Below are 23,095 nucleotides of genomic sequence, written 5' to 3'. Positions count from 1 at the left end.
AAACCCTAAACCCTAAACCCTAAACCCTAAACCCTAAACCCTAAACCCTAAACCCTAAAACCCTAAACCCTAAAACCCTAAACCCTAAACCCTAAACCCTAAACCCTAAACCCTAAACCCTAAAACCCTAAACCCTAAACCCTAAACCCTAAATGAGAGATATTTTAAAATAAGCTCATTTTATAACATTGTTGTGCAATGTGTTATGTTTATATTATTACTTTTTTTTTCTTATGCGGTATGATGTTACTTGAAAATAAAGATTAAATTTCCAATCATTTAATATCGTTGATTGAAATGATGATTGTCAGGAATTTTGTAAGTAGTTATTTACAAACTTTTGAAATATCAAATATAAATATTGCGCATCGGTAATATTGAGGTGGCCTCTTTCAACGATATTCAGAATTTGAGAAAAGGAATCTGACACGCCCGCACGTTGAAATCCGACACAGAGACATCTCTTGCTTCTACCCAGTTGTACTCTTCGTTCAGTGATTTCTCGGAGAGACAGAGCGAGTGATCGATTTTAGCATTGGGTCGGGGTCTCCTCGGAATTAGCTGTCGGCTGTTCTTTTTCGGTCTTTCTTAACTTCAATTTGGAAAAATAAAAAATAATTTATGTTCTGGATGATAGGAGATTAAGGGTTTTATCAGAGATGGATGGAAACCGAAAGATTGGGGTTGTAATTGAGGAGCAGCCGAGCAAAGAGTTATATGCTATTTCGCTTTCGAATTAGCTAATTATGCTGTAAATGTTCTAGTTTTGGGGTCTTACCTTCGTGGAAGCGGTTTCCGGGAGAGAGAAAAATGGAAGGCGGCAGGAGGATATCGGTGAGTCCTCGGCCCTGCAGAGGAAGGCGGGTACTGGCAAAGAAGCGAGCACGCGGTGGTGGCGTGGATGGGTTGGTCAACAGCGTTAAGAAACTTCAGAGACGGGAAATCAGTTCGAGGCGTGAGCGTGCTTTCGGTATGACCGACGCCCAGGAACGCTTCCGTAACATACGTTTGCAGGTCTCTTCTGCTTTCCTTCTTCTCTTATAGGAATCTAATACTTCTCATTTTTCACTTGTTCTCCTTTCCTTCATCTTCTTCTCAAGTAATATGAATTAACCAGTGTATGGCTTGAATAATTGTGTGAAATCTTATTGGCGCTATTTTAGCATTTTCCTTTGTAGCTCAAACCCAGTTTTCCTATATATTATGAGTATTAAAGCATATTGATACATTGCTATTGGAGTCAGTTAGATATATAAACTTTATTTTGGTGGCATCCTTATTTTCAAAATGCCAAGCTGATCATCGGCGGTATTTTTAGTAGAGAAGTTACCTACGCCGCTCACACCGGATTAAAGAGCCATATGCCTTACGAAATGTGTGATGTCATTATGGACATAAATCATTTTGGAAGTCCTGAGAAGTTCACAATTAGGTTAAACCACAAATTTGTGCATTAAATTAATAATCCCGGTACTGTTAGTTAATGTACGCTTTATTTTGCTTACATTAATCCTCCTTCCTAATTTTACGCAAGTACCATGGTTTAACATAGATAACTATGCTCTTCTAATCTGCTTATTGGTATATTTTTAATTTGTTTATGGATAGGAGGAATATGATACCCATGATCCAAAAGGATATTGTTCCATGGTACTGCCTTTCCTGAGAAAAAGGTCAAAGATAATTGAGATCGTTGCAGCTCATGACACTGTGTTTGCTCTTGCTCAATCTGGTGTTTGTGCAGCATTTAGCCGAGGTATAGCTCTGTTTATGTATTTCTAAAATTTTTTTCTTGTGAATTTTTTTTGCGTCTAAAAGTAGAATGACGATGGGGGGATTTATATGTGTGTTTGATGCAGAGACTAATAGGAGGATATGCTTTCTTAATGTCAGTCCTGATGAAGTTATACGAAGCTTGTTTTATAATAAAAACAATGACTCACTTATCACAGTTTCTGTGTATGCTTCAGACAATTTCAGTTCTTTGAAATGCAGAAGCACAAGGATCGAGTATGTGAATCTTATACCACTTGCTGCCCCCTCCTAAAATATGATAATAATTTCAAAAAAACAAATGAAAATCTCAAATCCTATGGTTGATTATCCTTGTTTTGCTTGTTTATATTCAAAATTATTCTGTAAAAATGCATCGGTGTCTGTTCATATATCCCAGATACATAAGGAGGGGCAAACCTGATTCTGGCTTTGCACTTTTTGAGTCTGAATCACTGAAATGGCCTGGTTTCGTAGAGTTTGATGATGTCAATGGGAAGGTACTCACTTATTCTGCACAGGATAGGTAATTATTCTCAGCATTCTTTTTCTGCTAAGATACGATTCTCTATTACTTAATTTTTTATCGGTGATTCTCTATTACTCAACTAGCTTATTGATTTCATTATTTTTTCTTTTTCTTTTCATTCTTGTGTTAGCATTTACAAAGTGTTTGACCTGAAAAACTATACAATGTTGTACTCCATATCGGATAAACATGTTCAAGAAATAAAGATCAGGTAATGTATCTAACATGCAATGCACATGCACAACAGTGGTATTTCATGTACTTGTGCATGAACTGCTTGAGAATAAAAATGTGGTTTGCAATTGATCCTTTTCATAATTACTTATTTGCTCCTATTTGGTATTTTTCCTGAGCAGTCCAGGGATCATGTTGTTGATTTTTACCAAAGGAAGTAGCCATGTTCCCCTTAAGATTCTTTCAATTGAGGATGGAACTGTTCTCAAGTCTTTTAACCATCTCCTTCACCGGAATAAGAAGGTGGATTTCATTGAACAGTTTAATGAAAAGCTACTTGTCAAGCAAGAGAATGAGAATCTTCAGATTCTCGATGTAAGAACCGTTCTTGATATCTTTTGGTAGTATTTGTTGATTTGGATTTCTTTTCTTTTCTTTTTTGTAATCGGTAAACAAGATTTTATTGATCATAAGAATAGGCAAGAGCCCAAGTAATTTGTTGATTTGGATTTCTGACGATCATTATATGTAGGTTCGCAATTTTGAGATGACAGAAGTTAGCAGAACTGAATTTATGACGCCATCAGCATTTATATTTCTGTATGAGAACCAGTTATTCCTAACATTTAGAAACCGAACTGTGGCTGTCTGGAACTTCCGTGGGGAGCTTGTGACCTCATTTGAGGATCACCTTCTGTGGCATCCTGACTGCAACACTAATAACATATATATCACGAGTGATCAGGATCTTATTATCTCTTACTGCAAGGCTGATTCTGATGATCCATTGTCTGAAGGAACTGGTAATTTTAGTTTTCATTTACTAATCCAGTGTGCCATATGTAATGGAAACATACAAAGGGCAATCCAAAAGCATAGCCTATTAATTGAACTGGAGAGTTGGTCTCCTTTTGGGTTTTGACATGTTAGTCTGATGCCTAACCTGCCATATTTGCTGAACAAATTTATAATAGTTTTATGTGTATGTGTGTATTAATTTTAATTGTGGTTTATTATTGCTACTATTATTTGAATGCAATTTTAGACATCGCTGCCCTCTGTTATGATGAAGAACAGAATGAAATTTCTACCAGCAATAACCATAGTATATTTCACTTATGGTCCAACCCATGGTTTCTTGGATTTGTTCCTAGTTTTCTTTAGATTTATTTTAGCCCTTTTCGATGGTTGCATTGATTGTTATTTTTTAATATTACTACTGTTATTTTAATACAAGATTGGACCTTGTGGTCTTGTTGTGTTTTCATGGTGTGGGTTGGTAGCGTAAAACCTCTCCATTATTTTTTTATTATTTATTTATAGTATGAGGAGCTCTTCTTTTTAATCAAAATAGGGGTTCTATTCATTGCTTTTATCATCAGTTGTACGGCAATTTGGAGTATCCATTTTGTTGAAATTTGGTGCTAACGTCTTTCCTTTCTCCTATGCAGCAGGATCAATCAATATCAGTAATATTCTAACCGGAAAATGCCTTGCAAAAATTAGAACAAGCAACAGCTTCCCCATGGAAAAGGAATGTGGTTGCCGCGATCATTTTTGTGGTAGCAGCTGCGCTTGGAAGAAGCAGACTCATTCCTCCAGAATCAGGAGCACGGTTGCAGAAGCCTTGGAAGATATTACTGCTCTCTTTTACGATGAAGAGCGGAATGAAATCTATACCGGCAATAGGCATGGTTTAGTTCACGTATGGTCTAACTGATAGTTTCTTTGTTGCTAATTTTCTTTAATTTACTTAAGGTCGTTTGGATGGTTAAATTGAATGTTCTGCCACACAGAACTGGAACTCTACCATTTAATGATGTCATAGTAATTCATTTTTTTGTCGTTTGTCTGATTCTGAGTCCCTTGGAGAGTTGGATCCTTTACAAGTTGGCGATATATTTGTGGAGTTGGCTAGGATTGGTTCTAGTCTCTGCTCCAAATTTCAGATCAGTAAAAAGCTCATGAAATAAGTTCGTCTGGCTTTGTTTGGATAAAGGAAAGTAATGGAAATGGAATGAATTGAATTGAATCCGTGTATGGATTTTTCAAAAAAAGAGGAATAGAGATGAATGGAAAGGGGATAACTTTTGATTTTGTAAGTACAACAAAAATGAATGGAAATGAATATTTTGTAATGACATTACTATTTTGCATTCAATTCTAATCATTTTATTTTGATGAGGTTTGAAATATCATTTCATTTAAAGGCATCGTTTGTTTTCTGAGATGATATGAAAGTTGAAAGTTGAATAAAATATTATTTGAATATATTTTTTACTCATTAATTGCGTGTATAATTGAACCAGGCCGAACCTAGTTGCTTTGGCCAGACTGTTTTACTTGTGATCTATCAAATTGAAGCAAACTTAGGATTTTGTAATCAAATAATAAAAGTTGTTATGGATTTATTTTGATTATCTTTTTCACTTTCCAGTCTATATCTATCTAAATGAAGGATTTATGAAACAGATGAGAAGAGGATCTTACTACAATGAAAAGTGATCAATTGTGATCCACTTAAGGTTGAAACGAACAACAAGTTTTATATTCTTTCTGATGATTGAAAATAAATTACAAATCCTAGTATTTATAGCCATGCACTTCTCATCATGTATGGAACTTTAAAAAAAAATGCACGGAAACCTAAACCTATTCTAATAAAAATAATAATTATACTCCTATTCAAATTAGAATAACAATAACAATCATAACTGACATGAACTAGTTTAAAGTAATAAAACAACTGACAGCCATAATAACTCTTCCTACTCAAATAGTAACTCTTCCTAGAATAAAACACAGCTTCAACTCACTTCGTATTCTACTCCACTGTAGCTTATCCACTTCGTAGTAGACTTCCAAGTTTTGTTTCCATCATTCCTCCCCTCTTCGAGATTATCCTTGTCCTCAAGGTGCAACAATGGAAATTGTCCTTTTAACTAGTATGTTTCTTCCCACGTTGCATCTTTTACTATTTCGAGAAGGAAGACTTGAGGTGTTCGACACTTGTGTCCCAATGTGAACCTTTCATCGCAATTGAAACATAGTTGTTTCTCCCGCTTCTCCCGCATCTCCTTCCAACTTAATCTTTTGAACTCTAGATTGCTGGTGTTACGTGTTATAAGAGGTGTAAAGACCGCTTGAAGGGCCCCTAGTGCTTGAACCAGTGTTCGATTCCATTTCGGATGTGTACTTTCCCCTTGCTTATTTAACCAATCGTCCCTCATTCTTGCCAAATCAATGGTCTCACACAATGTTTTTAGCTTGAACATCTGGACATCCATAACGATTTCGTCCTTCAATCCTCCCTAAAGCGTGCCTATCACCTTTTAAGGCCAACCAACCACTCTGGTTGCTAGACATTCAAACACACGCTTATAATCTCGAAGAGACCCAGTTTGACGAATCTAAGATAGTGTTTCATCAAAGTCCTCATCTTCGATTGGTCCAAACCGCACAAATATCTCCAGCACAAAGTCATCCCAGGTGATGAGTTTTTCTTCCTCATTGTGGACCTATTGAACCCATTGCCACCGTACATTTGCCTCACCTTCTAAGTGGAAGGAGACTAATCACACCTTATGATATTCAAAAATGCCCTAAAACTCAAAGAACTATACCGCTCAGTTTATCCACGTCGTTGGATCATCGCCAGAGTAACATGGAAAGTCTATTTTAAACTACTATGGATGGAATTGTTGGTGTCCTCCTTCTCCTTGGTGCGGAATCCGTGAGTGTGAGCCCACTTCTTCCTACTTTGAAAAGTCTTTGTCTGGCCGATGGAAGGGTTGCTCCTGTGATGCCTCCAAAAACTCCTTGATTGCCTTCAAACTTTCTTCCATTGCTTGAAGCCGTGAACTGGTGTCTTTGGCCCATTCTCATACCTCATGCAGATTGTATTCCAAGCTTTCAAGACGTTCCTTAGTCTTAGCCATGCTCTAATACCACTAATGGAACCAAGATCTTACTACGATGAAAAGTGATAAATTGTGATCCACTTAAGACTGGAACAAACAACAAGTTTTATATTCTTTTCTAATGATTGAAAATAAACTACAAACCCTAGTATTTATAGCCATGCACTTCTGAGCATGTATGGAAACCTAAACCTATTCTAATAAAACATAACAATCCTACTCCTATTCAAATTATAATGACAATAATATCCTAACTGACATGAACTAGTTTAAAGCAATAAAACAACTTATAGCCAATAATAACTATTCCTACTCTAATTAAATAATAACTCTTCTTAGAATAAAACACAACTTCAACCCACTTCATGTTCTACTCCACTGCAGCTTCTCCACTTCGTAGTAGACTTCCAAGTTTTGTTTCCATTAGATTAGCACTTTAACAAAATTATATTTTGGTTAATATTTTATTAATCATCATTCCATTCAGTCTCATTTCTCTCGATTTTAGAGTGAATAAAAAATTGAAATTACAAAATAAATTTTAATTGTTTAAGAGTTATCTTTCACACATTTCATTCCCCCTTAATTGAACTTCTAAACAATGTTCATTTCATTTCTTTGTGATTAAACTTCCAAGCAAAGGAAATAATGAGATATTATAAAAAGAAATTCTACTTTTTGTATCTCCTTCCTCTAAAATAAAGTTGTTAATGAATGTTCCAAGGCGTTTAGAGATAGTTACATTTATTTACAAACACAATGTTAATTGTGTTGTGCACAAATTACATTTTTGTCAACCTTCATTAACCCCCTTTTGGATCCCATTCATAACCACAATGATCATCCAGCTGAAGAATGGAGACTCAGCTTGATATAGTTGTGTCTATTAAGATATAAAATAAATAATAAAATCTACATCTTCCTATTAGTTTAAACTTTTAGGACAAGTGGTAATTTTACATGGTATCAGAGCAGAGGTCCTGAGTTCGAACCCTAACTTTATACTTTATCTCATTTAATTAAATATTTCACGTATTGGGCCACTCATTGAGGGGGAGTCTAGCCCAAACGTGAGGGGAGTATTAAAATATAAAATAAATAATAAAATATACATTTTCTTATTAGCTTAAACTTTTAAGACAAGTGATAATTTTACAATGCCCCTATGTTGGAATAGCAATGGATGGAGAGAGACTTCTTCCATTTTCATTACTATCAAGTTTGTCAGATTGGACCAAGCTACGTGTCAAAAGTTGATGACATGACTTCTATGTAAGTAAAACTTGGTATGAGTTAGAATACATTTGGTGTACTTGTCCTAGTCAACATATGGCATGCATGTTGTTTTTGGAGTTGACGCTAGATAGATACATGGTGTTTATTATAAAGTTTTGAGAACTCGAGGATTTAATAGCTAAAATTATAACTTATGGACCTTCCCCCCCCCCAGGTGGCCTTTTTCGTTGCAAACTTGTCCCAAGGAATCATTAAAAAGAGAGAAAAGTGAATTAGCATAACTCATGAACAATGAATGAACATGCTTTGTATTCTCCCTAAAAAATAAAGGTAACCCGAAAAGGGGGAAAAAAAACACCAAGTTGTTCGGTCCGACCCCTAGCATTTCCTTTTTCTTTTCGGCTATGTTTGGATATTTAAAATATCTTAGTATATTTGTCAATAATAATGAAATAATTTAAGTTAAGATGTTTATTAGGTTTTGGGAAATGAGAGAAAAGTGAATAAAAGTATTTTAAAATTAAAATATTTTTTGAATTTTATTTTTTAATATTATTTTTGTTTTTTGAAATTTAAAAAGTTGTATTATTTTTTATGTTTTGTTTCAAAATTTAAAAAAAAATGTAATGATTAGGTAATGATTAAATGAAAAAGTTGGATATTTGAAATTGAAAATTGTTTTGTATTTAAATGATATTTAAAAATAAAATATTTAATATCTTAGAATATATGATAATACTCTTGTACACAAACAGGGTCTTAGTGGCATGTTTAAAAAAAGCGATTAATTGCAGCCCACGTGAATTGAGTGTTAGATAGCTAAGGCACGTGTAGCGTGGTTGAAGACCACATGAGTTGTTAGGAAAGATAGCAGTGAGTAGGGACACGTAAGCTAACATGAATGTAGAGTTGGATTTTATTTTGGTGGTTAGGTTTGGATTGAGAAACACTCAACACATCTCATTTCATCATTATAACTTTCATAAATTCTTACATAAAATATAATAAACAATTCAACTTTTTCAATTTCTAAAATAATAATAATATTAAAAAATAATATTCTAATAATATTTTATTCAACTTTTAACTCTAATAATATTTTATTCAACTTTTAACTTTCGTCTCAACTCACTATCCAAACCTAACCTTAATCTTATGCGGAAGAGTCTTGTACTTGGTTAGTTAGTACTAAATATGCCCGTGTGCACAAATTGTATAAAGAGGGGTCCATGTAAATACTAAGATTCATTTGGTAATTTTTCTTCAATGAAAGAATGGGAGGGTATGGCTTCCTCGAATAAGCTAGTCTGTTTTTGTTTTTGATCCATTTCTTTTCCTTTCTTGTTCTAATCTTTTTTGCTGAGATTCATACAAAGTTGGTATAGGAGTAGTTGTGATTCAGAGGGCAGCTGGGAAGAATCAAAGATGACAGAGGGTACAAAAGTTAATTAATTGCAGTAGTCACTTGCTAGTACCAATAGGCGGTTAGAGCAGCAGAAGCAAGTAAAAGATGAAACTCAAGTACCTTAAAGGATATAATGGTTCAGTTGAGGCAGCTTAATGAGAATTTTTCAGTCTTTTACCAATGGTCATCGTAATGGTCCAAGTCGAATAACAGAGGATGATGAAGTAGAACTTTCAGCAGCAGGTCAAAGTGGAGTAGGTTTTGCCAGAAATATTAGGCTTGAGTTTCCAAGTTTTGATGGGACTGATCCAGATGGTTGGGTTTACAAAGCCAATCAATATTTCTCATTACACCATACAACGTCTCAGTAGAAGCTTTTCTTGGCTTCTTATCATATTTTAGGAGATATCTTGGTATGGTTCCAAGATGATGAAGATTCTAGTTGTTTTCAGAATTGGGATGCATTTACCAAAGCCTTGCAAGTGAGATTGGGGAGTGTCCCATATGATGACCCTGTTAACATAGTGTTTCGTACGCCTTTGGGCCGGATTCTAACAACTTGGGTTTTCGGACTTTCACCTGCACACTCAAGCAACTTGGGTTTTCGGACTTTCACCTGCACACTTGCAAGTAAGATTTGGGATACATTTACCAAAGCCTTGCAAGTGAGATGGTGCCAGGGCGGCGAGTCCCATCTACCCTTACCGTCCCTATGCATGGGTTGCTTCGTAGGTGAGTTTTGCTCGTGGACCGAGTATTATGCAAAGGCCCACTAACTCCTTTTAGAGGAGGGTCGTTGGGCCTGGCTGGGCTCGGTCTGGCTCTCTGAATTACTTCCTATGTGGTCCCTCGTGGGCTTTTCTTAAGGCCTGATTTTTTTTTGGGGGAACCCCTACAGTTACCCCACTAATTCTTATCGAACTAGTCTGATGGAAATTCTTTTTTACCTTTGTCTTCATGCTATATACTTCTACGATGTCATTATCTTTGAGATCCTTTTCCCTAGAAATGGGTGGTTATTACTCTCTGCTTTTCCACTTGTAAGATTCTGGGCTCTAGATCATACTCGTGGGCTTTTTCGTTATTTTAACGATGTCAGGCAATGATTCCCCTTCTGACTTTATTGGCACATTTTCTAACGGTTGGATTTTGCACTTGATTGCGTCCTTCCAGTCCTCTCAGCATTGATGATGTCAAACGGCTCCTTCTCTTCACATTGGAGCCCATTTTGCCTTCTCCTCCTTTCTTAGAGCTCTTCGTGCTTCTTCCCTTTCTCTTCAAATCTCCCTTTGCGTGTACCCCATTTTTCCTTCTTCTGTTTCCACATTCACATGACTCCAAAGAACTCTTCATGTCCTACCCCTACACACCCTAAGCTGGCCAAGCCTCCTACTTCTTCGCATGCTCTCGGGGGCCTAGATCCTCCTGAGGTTAGCACTGAGTCACAGAGATTCAATGGGTTGTCGTGGCGATCGGTCATGACTCTTGGTGAGTTAGAGCCGTTGAAGTCAAACTACAAAGTGCTGGGCATTGTAGAGTTTAAGGTGCCATCTCCCAATAAAGTCACCGTGGACTCCAAAGGATGTGCGTTGAAGGTGGCTGTATACCCTAGTATGTTCTCCAATGGCCTTAGGCTGCTTTTTTGCCGTCCAGTTCAGGATGTGCTGGACTACCTACACTTGGCACTTGGCACTTGCCCAACTCCACCCAAATGTGTGGAGGATCTTGGTATCGTGTTGCATCATCTGACGATGAACGCTGGAGGAGTTTCCTTATCTCACTGCACGTGAGTTCCTCCTTACCTACAATCTTCTGAAGCAGAGTGGCAACACTTGCAGTTTTAGATCCATTCAAGTGTTGGCTCGTTTGGAGCTGCAGTACAATAGGGTGAAAGGGTGGAGTCGACGTTTTTTCCTCGTCCAGTAAGGGATGAGAGTTCCCGGTCGAGTAGGCCAATCGGCTTGACTACCCCGTTCATGCCATCTGGGCGGTCATGGGTGATGACAAGAGCTCATGGCCCTCCGCGACTCCCAAGGAAGTGAGCTGAATTTAGGTCGTTCGTGCTTGGGCGAAAGGCCACCCAAACGATTTTTTTCTTAAGCCCTATTGGATGAGGGCAGTCTTCGACGATACTTTCCCCCTCCGGCCAACATGCGTTTTGCTGACCAGACCGTACCAATACAGGCAACTGTGCCTTAGTTCGTAGGCGTTCCTCCAGCCTACAGGTGGAGGGGAAGGGGAAGAAACCTAAAAGGGAGTCTCCTGCCAAAGCCGACTTCGACGAAATGCCCATTCTCCCTCCTTGGCAATCTTCGGTTGCAGTGCTCGTTCAACGGCCAAAACCGAGGTCGCCGAAGAAGATGTTGGTGACCACATCGTCTCCTCGAGCCATGCCTTCTTCTTCTCCCCCATGTGGGGCGAGTGGCTCTGATCCTCTCCAGCCAATTTGGGCAGATCAGTCGATGGCCACACTCGCGCAGCATGGGGAGGTTCTCCCAACCATCTTAGAGGCTTATTCCCTGACCCCGCCAGGCAACATGGGGGTTGTGGAGCTTTCGCCTGGAGAGGATTTGATCTCTACGCGATTTTATGTGGTCCTTTTGGACTATCCTATTCAGGAGCTCCATATAGTTCCCTTGTCTCCCGACATTGATCTCGATAAGGTTCTTTCGTCATTGATCTCGATAAGGTTCTTTTGTCCTTATCCGAAGACTGCCCTACCGGGGGTGAAAATCTCCTTGACCGGGTTTCAATTTCAGATTCTCCCATTGCTTATTCCCCTGAAGTCGAGGTTGTTTCGCTCGAACCTAGCTTGGAGGATGAGAGGGATGATGACGTGGTGTCTGGGAGGGAGATAACGAGGGTCGTGTCATGGGCTGAGGGGGTTTTGGTGAATACACTCGAGATTAAGGTCGTGACGGGGTCAGCAAAGGTCGGAGAAGCTTTTGTTGTTGCAGTCAACGCCGAGGCTCGGTTGCCCTTAACTTACGCCATCCCGGCCTTGGCTTCAGTGGGAGCTAGGGCTGAGGTGGAAGTTGGCGAGGGTGGTGAGGTCCCGACCATATTGGCGGACGTTGGCGCTTCTCTGTCCTTCACTGAAACCATCCCTGCCTTGGCGTCGATGGGGGCCGATGCTGAGGTGGGGGCAATAGTGGCAAAGGAGACCGAGGGAGCCCCCCTCGGGCCTATTTTAGATGTGTTGGCTGGATAGGCTCTAGCAGTTTCCACGGGCACAAGGGTTGGAGAGATTCCAAAACATGTCATGGGAGGTCAATCCCCGTCGAGGGTGATGGCGTGGCGCTCAAGGACCCTTCTGAGGAGAGGGAGGGTGTTGCCCCAAGGCCGACAGTAAGCGGGGACCATCCTGCCCGTGTCCAGGACATGTCTAAGAGGCTTAGGGAGTTCTTCTTCGAGGTCTGTTATCAACTCGCCAAATCTCCTTTTAAGCTTTCTTGATGACTTGTCCTTCGTTGCTAACTCGAAATTTTCGTGGCAGGGTGTAGGGCAATTGGCGGCATTCATTAGGGACGATCCGGAGGCACTAGAAGGCAAGAACCAAGCGCTCCGATCTTTGGCTCAGTTGACTTTGTGCCATAGAGAAAAGGGAGAGGAAAGAGGAGTTAGAGGAAACTCTTGTCAAAGTGCAGTTTAGTTGGCGGCAGAGGTAGAAGAGGATATTCAAGCTTCGTCGATGCAAGGCCCAACTTAAGTTGGACTTGGCAAGGTCTTGGGAGTCATTCGATCTCCAACAAAGGGAGCTGGAGTAGCTGCAAGCCGACAACGTGAAGTTGCTCAAACAGCACAACTCAAACTCTCGGTCATACAAGTGGTTGGAAGGGAGTTTCGAGGAGGCCTCCAAGTCTCTGCAGAGAAGAGGGACTCTCTCGAGGCTAAAGGCAAGAGAGTGAAGATCTTGGAGTTTGAGAAAAGTGAGGCCGATCGTGCGATAGCCGCCCATGAGGCCACCATCTTGGACTTGCGCTCTCGCCTTGATATCGCCGAAGTCGCCCTTCCCCGGCTGCGCGAGGAGTTGTCACATGTCCGCTTGGTTCACAACGACGCTTGGAACTATGGCTACTTGGAGTGTTTAAAGAGAATGAGAGATCATGTTCTCTTGAATTCCCAAAGCAATTTGAGGGCATTGAAAGTGCAAGGACTCCCTCCAGACACAGCAACGCTAAAGCGCAGTGCCTTGATAGGAATGAGCTCATCCCTAATGCACTCATAGACAAATCCCGCTAGCTAAACATTTCCCTTCCTGCGCTGATGCATTTCTTTTTCTTTTCTTTTCTTTTTTTTGTAAAGTTATGTACATTATTTCCTTTCATTGTAAAGAAGCTTTGACCAACTATCTTTAGACATCCTTGCGGTAATTTGCTTGCACTTTGTATACATTGAACTTGTCAATAAAATTGTCTTATTTTTTTTTTCGTTGCCATTTGCTCTGTTCCTCCTTCCTCAATGTTCTCTTTCCTCTGTTTTTTCTTATGTCGGCTTGGCGGGCCTGATGCAAGGGATAAGTCAAATCCAGAGGGACGCAATACTTGGTTCCCCAGCCTTTTCGTCAACATTGTAGACCGAAGCAAGGGGTGAGGCAAGTCTGTGGGAACACAATGCTTGGCTCCCCTGATCTTTTTGTCGGCCTCGTAACTGGGGCAAGGGTTAGGCAACTTCATGAAACACGGTGAATGATACTCTCATCGGCCTCATAGACTGACGAGGCTGTGGAGACATGGTGACGCCTGGAATCATGGCTATCATGAGGATTTGGAGAGAGTGAGAGATTTCATGCTCCTGAATTTCCAAAGTAATTTGAGAGCTTTGAGAGTGTAAGTACTCCCTCCGAACCTGACTGCGTTGGAGCGTGGGCCTTAATAGGGAAGGAGTTGATGCCAAGCGCACTCTCAGGAAACCCTGCCAGGTGAACATTCACCTTCTTGTATCAACGCATTTCTAGGGTTGTGGAGAGAACGGACCCATATTCCTCGGGAGGCATGAGCCGCTACTGGTGGGAAAGGAATTCGGCACAGATTCTAAGGCTCTATTTGTCTGGTGTTCCATCGTTGGAGATGGCATTGTGTCAGGTAGTCGAAGGACTAAACTCGTTCTCCACCGGGGGGCCGAGATGCCTTAGGCTAAGCCCTCCCCTTTGGCCCCCTGAGGAGGTAATTTGTCGGACGCCTAAAAAGGTGGCCAACCCTTCATCGTGAAGCGAGTAGGGGTGTCTAATATACCACTAGACAAAACAAATAAGTTAGTATAATTCATCATCAATCTATGGGTGCGAAATTTGCAAACCTGGGTTGGCTCCCGTTTGGTGGAGAATGAGCGGAGCGAGGAGTTTGAGGCGTCGCTCGTTTGGCATTTTGTTGTTGGAGATGGCGCAGTATAGGGTAGTCAAAGGATTAAATCCACTCTCCACTAGGGGAAGGGTCGGGATGCCTGAGGCTAAGCCCACCCTTTTGGCCCCTCGAGGAGGTAATTTTTCGGACAACTGAGAAGCTGGTTCACTCTTCGCCATGGTAGGGGTGGAGTAAGTTGTTGGGCAGCCAAGAGACTGGAGCCGCTCTCACGTGTTAACATCAAAGGGAATGTAAGTGTTGAGTTAAGCCAGCGCTGATCCCATTCTTCAACATGGTGACGGTTAAAGCAAGTTGTCAGACAGCCGAGGGGATGGACTCGTTCTCCGTCGTGGGAGGGGCGAGATGGCCTTAAGGCGCATCTCACCCTCTATCTCCAGCGGGGAGGTAAGTTGTAGGGCAGTTTGGGACTATACCCGCTCCTGCCTTTTAACGCTCACGAGGAAGGTAAGTGTCGGGCAACCTAAGGCTAGCCCGCTCTCCATCGCGAGAGGGATGAAGCAGTATTAGGCGTAACTCATCCCTTTAGTACCTCTCGAGGAGGTAAGTGTCACACAGCTGAGCAGTCGGTCCATTCTTCGTCATAATGGAGGTGAGGTAAGTTGTTCGTGGAGCTGAGAAGCTGGACCCGCTCTCCCCGCAAGAGAGGCTAAGCTACCTGCCCACCCTTTAGCCCTCATGGGGAGGTAAGTAGTTAGGCAGTTTGGGACTGGGCCAGCTTTCGCCTTTTAACATCACAGGAAAGGTAAGTGTTGGGTCAGGCTGGTGTTGATCCTACTCTTCGTCATGGCGAAGGTCGAGGTAAGTTCTCAAGCAGCCGTGAGGCTGGATCCGCTCTCCATCATGGGAGGGGCAAGATGGCCTTAAGACCATCTCACTCTGTCTTTGCAGGGCAAAACACAGGCGAAGTAGGATAGGCCCAGTGGTGTTAGCGACAGGTGCAGTGGTAGGGTCTATAGGGTTACTGGCAGGTGTAGGGTTAGGTGTTGGGGTAGGGGTAGGTGAGATAGCACTAAAATCACAAAAATCTGATGAAGTATCCATTCCTTAAAACTCACAAAAATATGAAATGAAACCAAAGATTACAATGATAATGAAAACTACACACAAATCACCCAAAACAGTTTGGGCTTTTGATATCGAAACCCCAAATAGAGTGGAGTTTCATATCAAAATCCCAAAGCAAATCGGGGTTTTGCATTGAAACCCTTAGGAAAAACCTAAATTAAGTTAGAAGTATCAATACCCTTGCCTTAATTTAGGGTTTCAATCTGAAACCCTAAATTAATTTGGGAGTCATGATTAAGGGTTTCAGATTGATACCCTAAACTAATTTAGGGTTTCAATTTGAAACCCTAAAGTCACAATTTCACATGCACAATTTTTTTAAAACTACAATCAACACACATGCACAATGTCCACACTCCACAGCACACAATTCACAATCTCATCATCTAACTCCTTAATTTAATCTCATTCTCCATAACTCAACAAAAATAAAAAATAAAAAATAAATAAAAAAATTACAAACAACGAACTCGGGACTATGACGGAAAGGAAACATACGAAACTGGCGATGGACTAGGTGTGCGAGTTTGCAACAGAGATGGAGACAGATGCTGATGCTGATGGGCCTGGCGGCATATGACGGATGGAGCAGGAGAGAGAGGGGGGCTAGTGTTTCACAGAGGAGAGATGAGAGAGAGACAGAAGAGAACTGAGGGTGGGGGGTTGTTTTGGGTTAAAGTCAATTATCAAAATGACGTCGTTTTGTTTTTACCTAAACCACATTGTTTTAATATATGGGGTAACTTCACTTATCAAAACGACATCGCTTTGTCTATCCCAAAACAATGTCGTTTTGGTATATGGGGGTTTTTATATATAATATAAATATATATTTATATTTTAAATTATATATATATGATCTAGGGGCATGGCAGGGTTGGGCCAAGCTTGCCCCTTGCCCCCACTAGGGGCGCCAGAGGAGGACAAGGCCACCCGCCCCCCGCTAGTGACCCCGTCCGCTAGATCCGTCCCGCCCAAGTGAGCGTAAGGCAGCGGGGTGCAGGCCTCGCTACCCAATCCTAATATGCATGGTGTTTTGAGTTGAAAATAATATTTTGGGCCCTATCATATTTGGGCTAAAAAAATTATTCATTTGGGTCAAAAAAGCCAAGCAACCCATCAAAAAGCCCAAAAACTGAATCACACTTGTAAATCAATTAGAACTGGACCGAAACTGAAAAAACCAAAAGTTCTGGTTCCTTGGATTAATTGGCTGGTTTCGATTCTTAGAATTTTAAAACCAACTTAGACCAGTTCAATTCTAAAATATGTCCAAAACTGGACTGGACTGAACCGATTATACCTCTAGAACTTGCAGCACCTAGGACCCATTGTATGGGATTTCTTTAAGTTGACTATGGAATTTTTCTGGTGATAGAACTCATATTATGAAGGGGTTTACTACTTCTAATTCTAATTTGGTCAATGATGATTATTCAGACAAACTTCCTAAAATGGAAAGAAGAGGGGTGATTATGCAGTTGACAATTAGCAGTGAGGAAGTTAACTCAATTAAGTAGTTGGATGGAATTAGTGATCATTTATTTGCAGCTCCACAAGAACATCATATTAACAAGTTGTTGAAGGAGTTTGAGGCCATATTTCAGAAACCAACAAGGTTACCTCCAAGTAGAAAGCAAGACCACCGGATTAATTTGAAAGAAGAAGCCAAACCAATTTGTGTACATCCTTATCGCTATCCTTTTTATAAAGAATCTGATATAGAAAAGATAGTCAATGAACTTTCGGAGTCAATGGTAACTAGGGCTATTCAAACCCCATTTTCTTCTCCTATTCTACTGGTTATAAAGGCATATGGAAGTTAGAGGATGTGTATTGATTATAGAACCCCTAATCAAGATACAATTAAGGACAAATTTCTGATACTAGTAGTTGATGAGTTATATGGTGTTGTAATTTTCTCTAAACTTGAGTTACGTTCGAGTTATCACCATATATGGGTCAGACCGGATGATATACACAAGACTGCCTTTAGGACCTATGAGGGTCACTATGAGTTTTTAGTGATGCCCTTTGGGCTTACTAATGCTCCTTCAACTTTTCAGAGCTTGATGAATGATGTGTTTAGACCCTATTTAAGAATATTTGTTATTGTCTTCTTTGATGACATTTTGGTTTACAACAAATTAGTTGAAGATCATTCCATGCATTTAAAAATAGTACTTGCCACATTGCAATAGTACTAGCTTTATGCAAAAATATCAAAATGTAAGTTTGGGTATAAAGAGGTTGAATATTTGGGTCATGTCATTTCGGAGAATGGTGTTAAGGTTGATCCTGCCAAGATTGAACCTATGTTAAGCTGGCCAATTCCCACCACTCTCAAGTCTTTGAGAGGTTTTCTGGGGTTAACTGGTAACTACAAGAATTTTATAAAAGGCTATGGCCTCATTGTTGCACCATTCACTGCTTTGTTAACAAAGAACTCGTTTAAATGGAACCAAACTGCAACTGATGCATTCTAGAAGTTTAAGTCAGTGGTGACTTCACCACTAGTGTTGACTCTCCCTAATTTTGAGAAAAAGTTTATTGTGAAGTGTGAAGCTTACGAGAAAGGGGTAGGGGCTGTTTTGATGCAGGAAAACATACATATTGCATATCTCAGTTAGACATTGAAAGGAAAGGTTTTGAGTCTTTCTACTTATGAAAAAGAATTGTTGACCTTATTACAAGCAATGAGGAAGTGACAACCTTACTTGTTAGGGAGACCTTTCAAGATGAAGACAGATCACATGAGCCTTAAGTTTTTGTTGGAGCAAAGAGAAGGTATGCCATTTCAACAAAAATGGATTACAAAGTTAATAGGGTATGATTCACTATAGAATATAAGAGGGGCAGTGAGAACTATGTAGTTGATGTGCTTTCTCAAAGGCAAGAAACTGAGCATTAGTGTAGTAGACTCGAGTATGAGGAAGAAGGATTGTTCTCATCTCTCATTTCTTATACTTTTTCTGAGTGGCTTGTTGAAATCAAAGCCTCCTATCAACATGATGAAAAGTTCCAAGCAGTGAATGAGAAGCTAACCTTAGGCCAAACATTTCATAAAGGTTATAGCCTTAAGGATGGGTTACTATTGAGGAAATGAATTATTTTTGTGGGGAATAACTATGCTCTCTAGGAGAAGATATTGGACTATGTTCATAGTAGTCTTATGGGGGGTTATTCTAAAACTCACCGACGAGCCAAGGTAATTTTTTATTGGTTGGGTATGAAAAAACATTACATCAATGAGTGTGATGTTTATCAGAAGAATAATGTGTAAAACATTCACCCTGCTTGGCTTTTACAGCCACTCCTTATTCCTTAGAAAATCTGGACAAACATTTTTATGGATTTGATAAAGGGGTTGCCCTTGTCTCATTGATACAGTGTAGTTTATGTGGTTGTTGATAGGCTCTCGAAATATGCTCATTTAATGCTAGTACCACATCCATATTTTGCATTAAAAATAGCATAGTTATTCTTTTCTACTGTGTTTAAGCTACATGGATTACCTACAAGTATTGTGAGTGACGGTGACTCGGCTTTCATAAGTTCTTTCTGGACTGAATTGCATCAGTTGCAAGCCACTCAATTATCTTTGAGTTCCTCTTACCACCTTCAATCTGATGAGCAAACTAAGGTGGTTAATAAATGTGTGGAACATTACCTTTGTTGTTTTGCAGGTGAGAAGGTGAAGGAGTAGTCTAAATGGTTACCTTTTGTAGAATGGTGGTATAACACTAACCACCATTATGCCTCTAAGATGACACCATTCCAAGCAGTTTATGGCATTACACCTTCGAGATTGTAGAATATATTCTTGACACCGCTTTGAATGCAACAATGGATGATTGTATGAAGTCAAGGGAGGAAGTCATAGAAACTTTACACCACAATTTGTTAGATGCACAGGAGAGGATGAAGTTTCATGCAAATAAAAGGAGAACTGAAGGGTCTTTTGAACTAGGAGACTATGTCTACAAGCTTTTGCCTAGATTTTTTGGCCCCTTTAAAGTTCTACACAAGATTGGACAGGTTGCTTATAAGTTGGTTCTTCCAACTTCTTCTCAGATTCACCCAATATTTTATGTTTCTTGCCTTAAGAAATGTCTCGGTCAACGAGTTCTTCCATTACCATCTTTTCTGCCTGTTGATGATACTGGAGCTATTCAGCCAGAACTAGAGAGAGTCACAAAGAGGCGAATTCAAAAACAAGGAATGAAGGCTCTTACTGAGCTCTTGGTGCACTAGAAGGGAACACAGTTAGATGATGCCACATGGGAGGAGTTTTATAGCCTCAAGCAATATTATCCTCATCTAGTGGGTAAGGTTTTTCTAAATATGTTCCTCAACCTTCAGGATAAGGTTTTATTGAAGTAGGGGCGAATGTTAGGTAGCTGAGGCACGTGAAACGTGATTAAGGAACAACCCACTTGTAAGGAAAGATAGCAGCTAGTGGGGACACGTAAGAGCATTGGCAATGGCCTAGCCATTGCCAAGTCTAAAATTTAGCTAGAATGAGTTGTTTTGACTATAACATGAATTTATAGCTAAAGTAGTTCACATTGGACTAGCTATCTTAAAGTCTAAATAATAATAAAATATTATTATTTTAATAATTTTTTTTTAATATTTTACAAATTTAATTAATAAATTTATTAATTATAGTAGTCCATCTGCATCAAATATTTTATGACCAAGTGTAATGGACGAAGATAGAATGAAACTCAGTGGGCAAACAGTCACTTGAATACCAACGACTGCAACCTTGGGGTGCATTTTCCTGCTAATTTCAAGCACATACGAATACCAAAATTGCAGAAAGTATCCAACTGAATCAGCCTCAAATCAGCCTCATTAGACTCCCATCGAAACAGTCCAATAATTATAGTAGTCCACTAAAATTACAAAAACATCCCACTAATCCATCAAAACAGTCCACTAATTACAAAACAGTCCACTAAAATTACAAAAACATCCCACTAATCCATCAAAACAGTCCACTAATTACAAAACAGTCCAATAAAATTACAAAAACAGTCCATTATTCCATCAAAACAGTCCAATAATTACAAAACAGTCCACTAAAATTACAAAAACAGTCCACTAATCCATCAAAACAGTCCAATAATTACAAAATAGTCCACTAAAATTACAAAACAGTCCACCCTTCTTACAAAACAGTCCACTAATTACAAAACAGTCCACTAAAATGGTAGATACAATCCACTAATCCATAAAAACAGTCCACTAATCCATCAAAACAGTCCAATAATTACAAAATAGTTCATTGCCATTACAAAAACAGTCCACTAATCCATCAAAACAGTCCAATAATTACAAAATAGTCCACTAAAATTACAAAAACAGTCCATTAATCCATAAAAACAGTCCAATAATTTAGTTGCTATCCAGCCACATGTTTATACATCCCACATGTGGCTAGGTAGCCACTAAATTCTCAAAAAATTAGTAGCACCAACACTAGAAGTTAGACACCTCCATAAGGTATCGACGGAGATGTAGATGTACATCCAGAATGAGACTTCGAATCCTTAAAAATTGCAAATTGAATATTACTGAAATATTCTTGTTGCATGGCATTCATGCCACGTACATCTAGCATCATTATCTTTAGTTCAAAATTCTTCTTCTCTAGTTCAAATTTCTTTTCCTCTAGTTCAAACTTCTTCTTCTTTAGTTCAAATATTTTATCATTTTTTTCATCTGCTTTCAACATAGCATTTCTCCGCTCTTCCATGGTCGTCGCTCTGTCCTCGGTCATTTTGGCTAACGCTGTTTTGATCTCTACCTCTTTGCCTTCCATCGACTTCCGCTTCCTCTCCCTTTCTTTCTCAGCTTTTTTGCCTGGAGGTCTCTCAGTAAGAACCTCCAGGTCCTCCTCGGCTAAATCAACATCAACTTCACCAACATATTTTTCTTGTGGCTTTCTCTTCTTACCAAAGGTAGATATGTGTTGCTGCCATTTTGGTTGGTGTCTCAAAAGACACCAACAATGTTCCATTGTAAAATTAGACCCTACCATCTCTTTGTACAACATCTTGGCCTTCTCAATCTATAAAGGTGAAGGAATATGTTTTAGTTCATAAATAAGTCCAGATATGTAATTCATGATTAAAAATCCAATAATTACATACCTTGTCTTGCTCGGTTGCACCACTCGGGTGCAATGACTCTACCTGTGCTATATATGCACAGAACTTATTTGTCAATTTTTGAATCATGGACCATCGATTCATCAATGAGCCCTCAGAACGGTCAGCAATGTTTGGTTTTTTATATTCGTGATAAAATGTGGTAATTCTTTCCCACATTTGAGTTGACTTTTGATCAGTACCCCTGATCGCATCGATGCTAATGTTGAGCCAAGCTGAGACGAGGAGATTATCCTCCTCTACAGTGAAAGATGCACCTCTTTGAACTTTTTTTGAATGATGCCTCTTTTCACAGTCAGTTGTGGTTGCTTGGATCACAACATTAGAATGTTGCGTTGGGGTGCTATTACAACCTCCTCCCCCACTTTGTAAGAGAGTGGTGAAGAATGGGTCATCCTCAAAATGTGTATCCATCCTTGAGAAAGATTAAATTTTCAATGAGTCAGAAAATTGACCCAATATAAGTCCAAATCCACAAGATTCCAGCATATTCACAACATTCAGCTTGAGTTATAAGTGCACAATAGTGGTTTCAGCAATTCCAGCTCCAATAGTTATAAGTGCACAATATCTAATTCATATTTCTTATGTTTTAAAGCACTTTGACTTATGCAGTGTGCCTAAAACTAACTCAAACTTATTAACTAACTCAGACTTATTAACTAACTCACTAACTCAGCAGCAAACTGAAACACTAACTCACTAACTTCATAATATATATATAAAACCATATGAATCATGGAAACTGAAATATATATATATATATATAATGCATATGAATAATCTAATGAAGTGAGCATGCTTATCGCAACAAAACAGTCCAAAGCAACAAACTGAAACACATGCAATAGTGAGGCAAGTACCAAAAACAGATCACAAATACGGCTTGGGGCTGACTAATTAATATACATGTAGCAAAAACAGTTCTTGAGTTATATATATAATTTTTTCTCAATCTAATTTTTTCATTTACATCCATAGTTACCTCAAAACAGTCCATAAATTGCCAAAAGGATCCAGAAAATTTCAAAACAGTCCATATATTGCAAACATGCTTTAATATTGTTTAGACAAGTTTCACCTAATGTAAATCATCATCTTGTTGATTGATTATCTATAGTTACTGTTTCTGAATAAATTGACCTTGTCTAGTATCTTTAGTAATTCTTGAAAATCCTTTTGAACGTTTTGACATTCTCTACAATTGAAATCTTTATTTATATGTTTTGAAATCCCTATTTATCATGGTCAAAGGATAAGAGAAGTTTCCATTATCTGAAGTAGATGTTGCCTACTTGCCTTTATGTAAATCTGTTAGTACGTTCATTGGATGTCATTATGTATGTATTATATGTATCATTAGATTTTTCATTACTGAATTCTATCACTAGTTGTTGCCCCTTATAATGGTTACAATTTAATTCCTAAAATAATCAATTTGATATCTTTAT

At 39.2% G+C, this 23,095-nt stretch overlaps 2 protein-coding genes across 3 annotated transcripts; one reads left to right on the top strand and one right to left on the bottom strand.

Annotated features, from left to right (window-relative positions):
• The first annotated feature begins 357 nt into the window (after positions 1-357).
• Positions 358-4,329, top strand: LOC109003021. 2 transcript variants are annotated; one of them, XM_018981005.2, is made up of 8 exons: positions 358-1,014; positions 1,609-1,756; positions 1,860-2,010; positions 2,174-2,299; positions 2,433-2,513; positions 2,659-2,851; positions 3,009-3,279; positions 3,928-4,329. In XM_018981005.2, exons 1-8 carry the CDS (start codon positions 811-813, stop codon positions 4,194-4,196), a joined length of 1,443 nt encoding a protein of 480 aa, XP_018836550.1. In that variant the 5' UTR covers positions 358-810; the 3' UTR covers positions 4,197-4,329. The 2 variants fall into 2 exon arrangements, with proteins under 2 accessions (XP_018836550.1, XP_018836629.1); XM_018981084.2 differs by having other exon boundaries at positions 381-1,014; positions 3,931-4,329.
• Positions 4,330-20,130: 15,801 nt separating this feature from the next.
• Positions 20,131-22,058, bottom strand: LOC118344054 (glutathione S-transferase T3-like). The gene is made up of 3 exons (XM_035683812.1): positions 21,627-22,058; positions 21,264-21,544; positions 20,131-20,251 (listed from the first exon to the last, which is right to left on the bottom strand). The coding sequence occupies exons 1-3, from the start codon at positions 22,056-22,058 to the stop codon at positions 20,131-20,133; spliced, it is 834 nt and encodes a 277-aa protein (XP_035539705.1).
• Positions 22,059-23,095: the final 1,037 nt, after the last annotated feature.

This window comes from Juglans regia, chromosome 12, assembly GCF_001411555.2.
Source record: "Juglans regia cultivar Chandler chromosome 12, Walnut 2.0, whole genome shotgun sequence".
In the NCBI taxonomy this organism is placed as follows: domain Eukaryota; kingdom Viridiplantae; phylum Streptophyta; class Magnoliopsida; order Fagales; family Juglandaceae; genus Juglans; species Juglans regia.
This window is presented reverse-complemented; position numbering and strand designations above follow the sequence as displayed.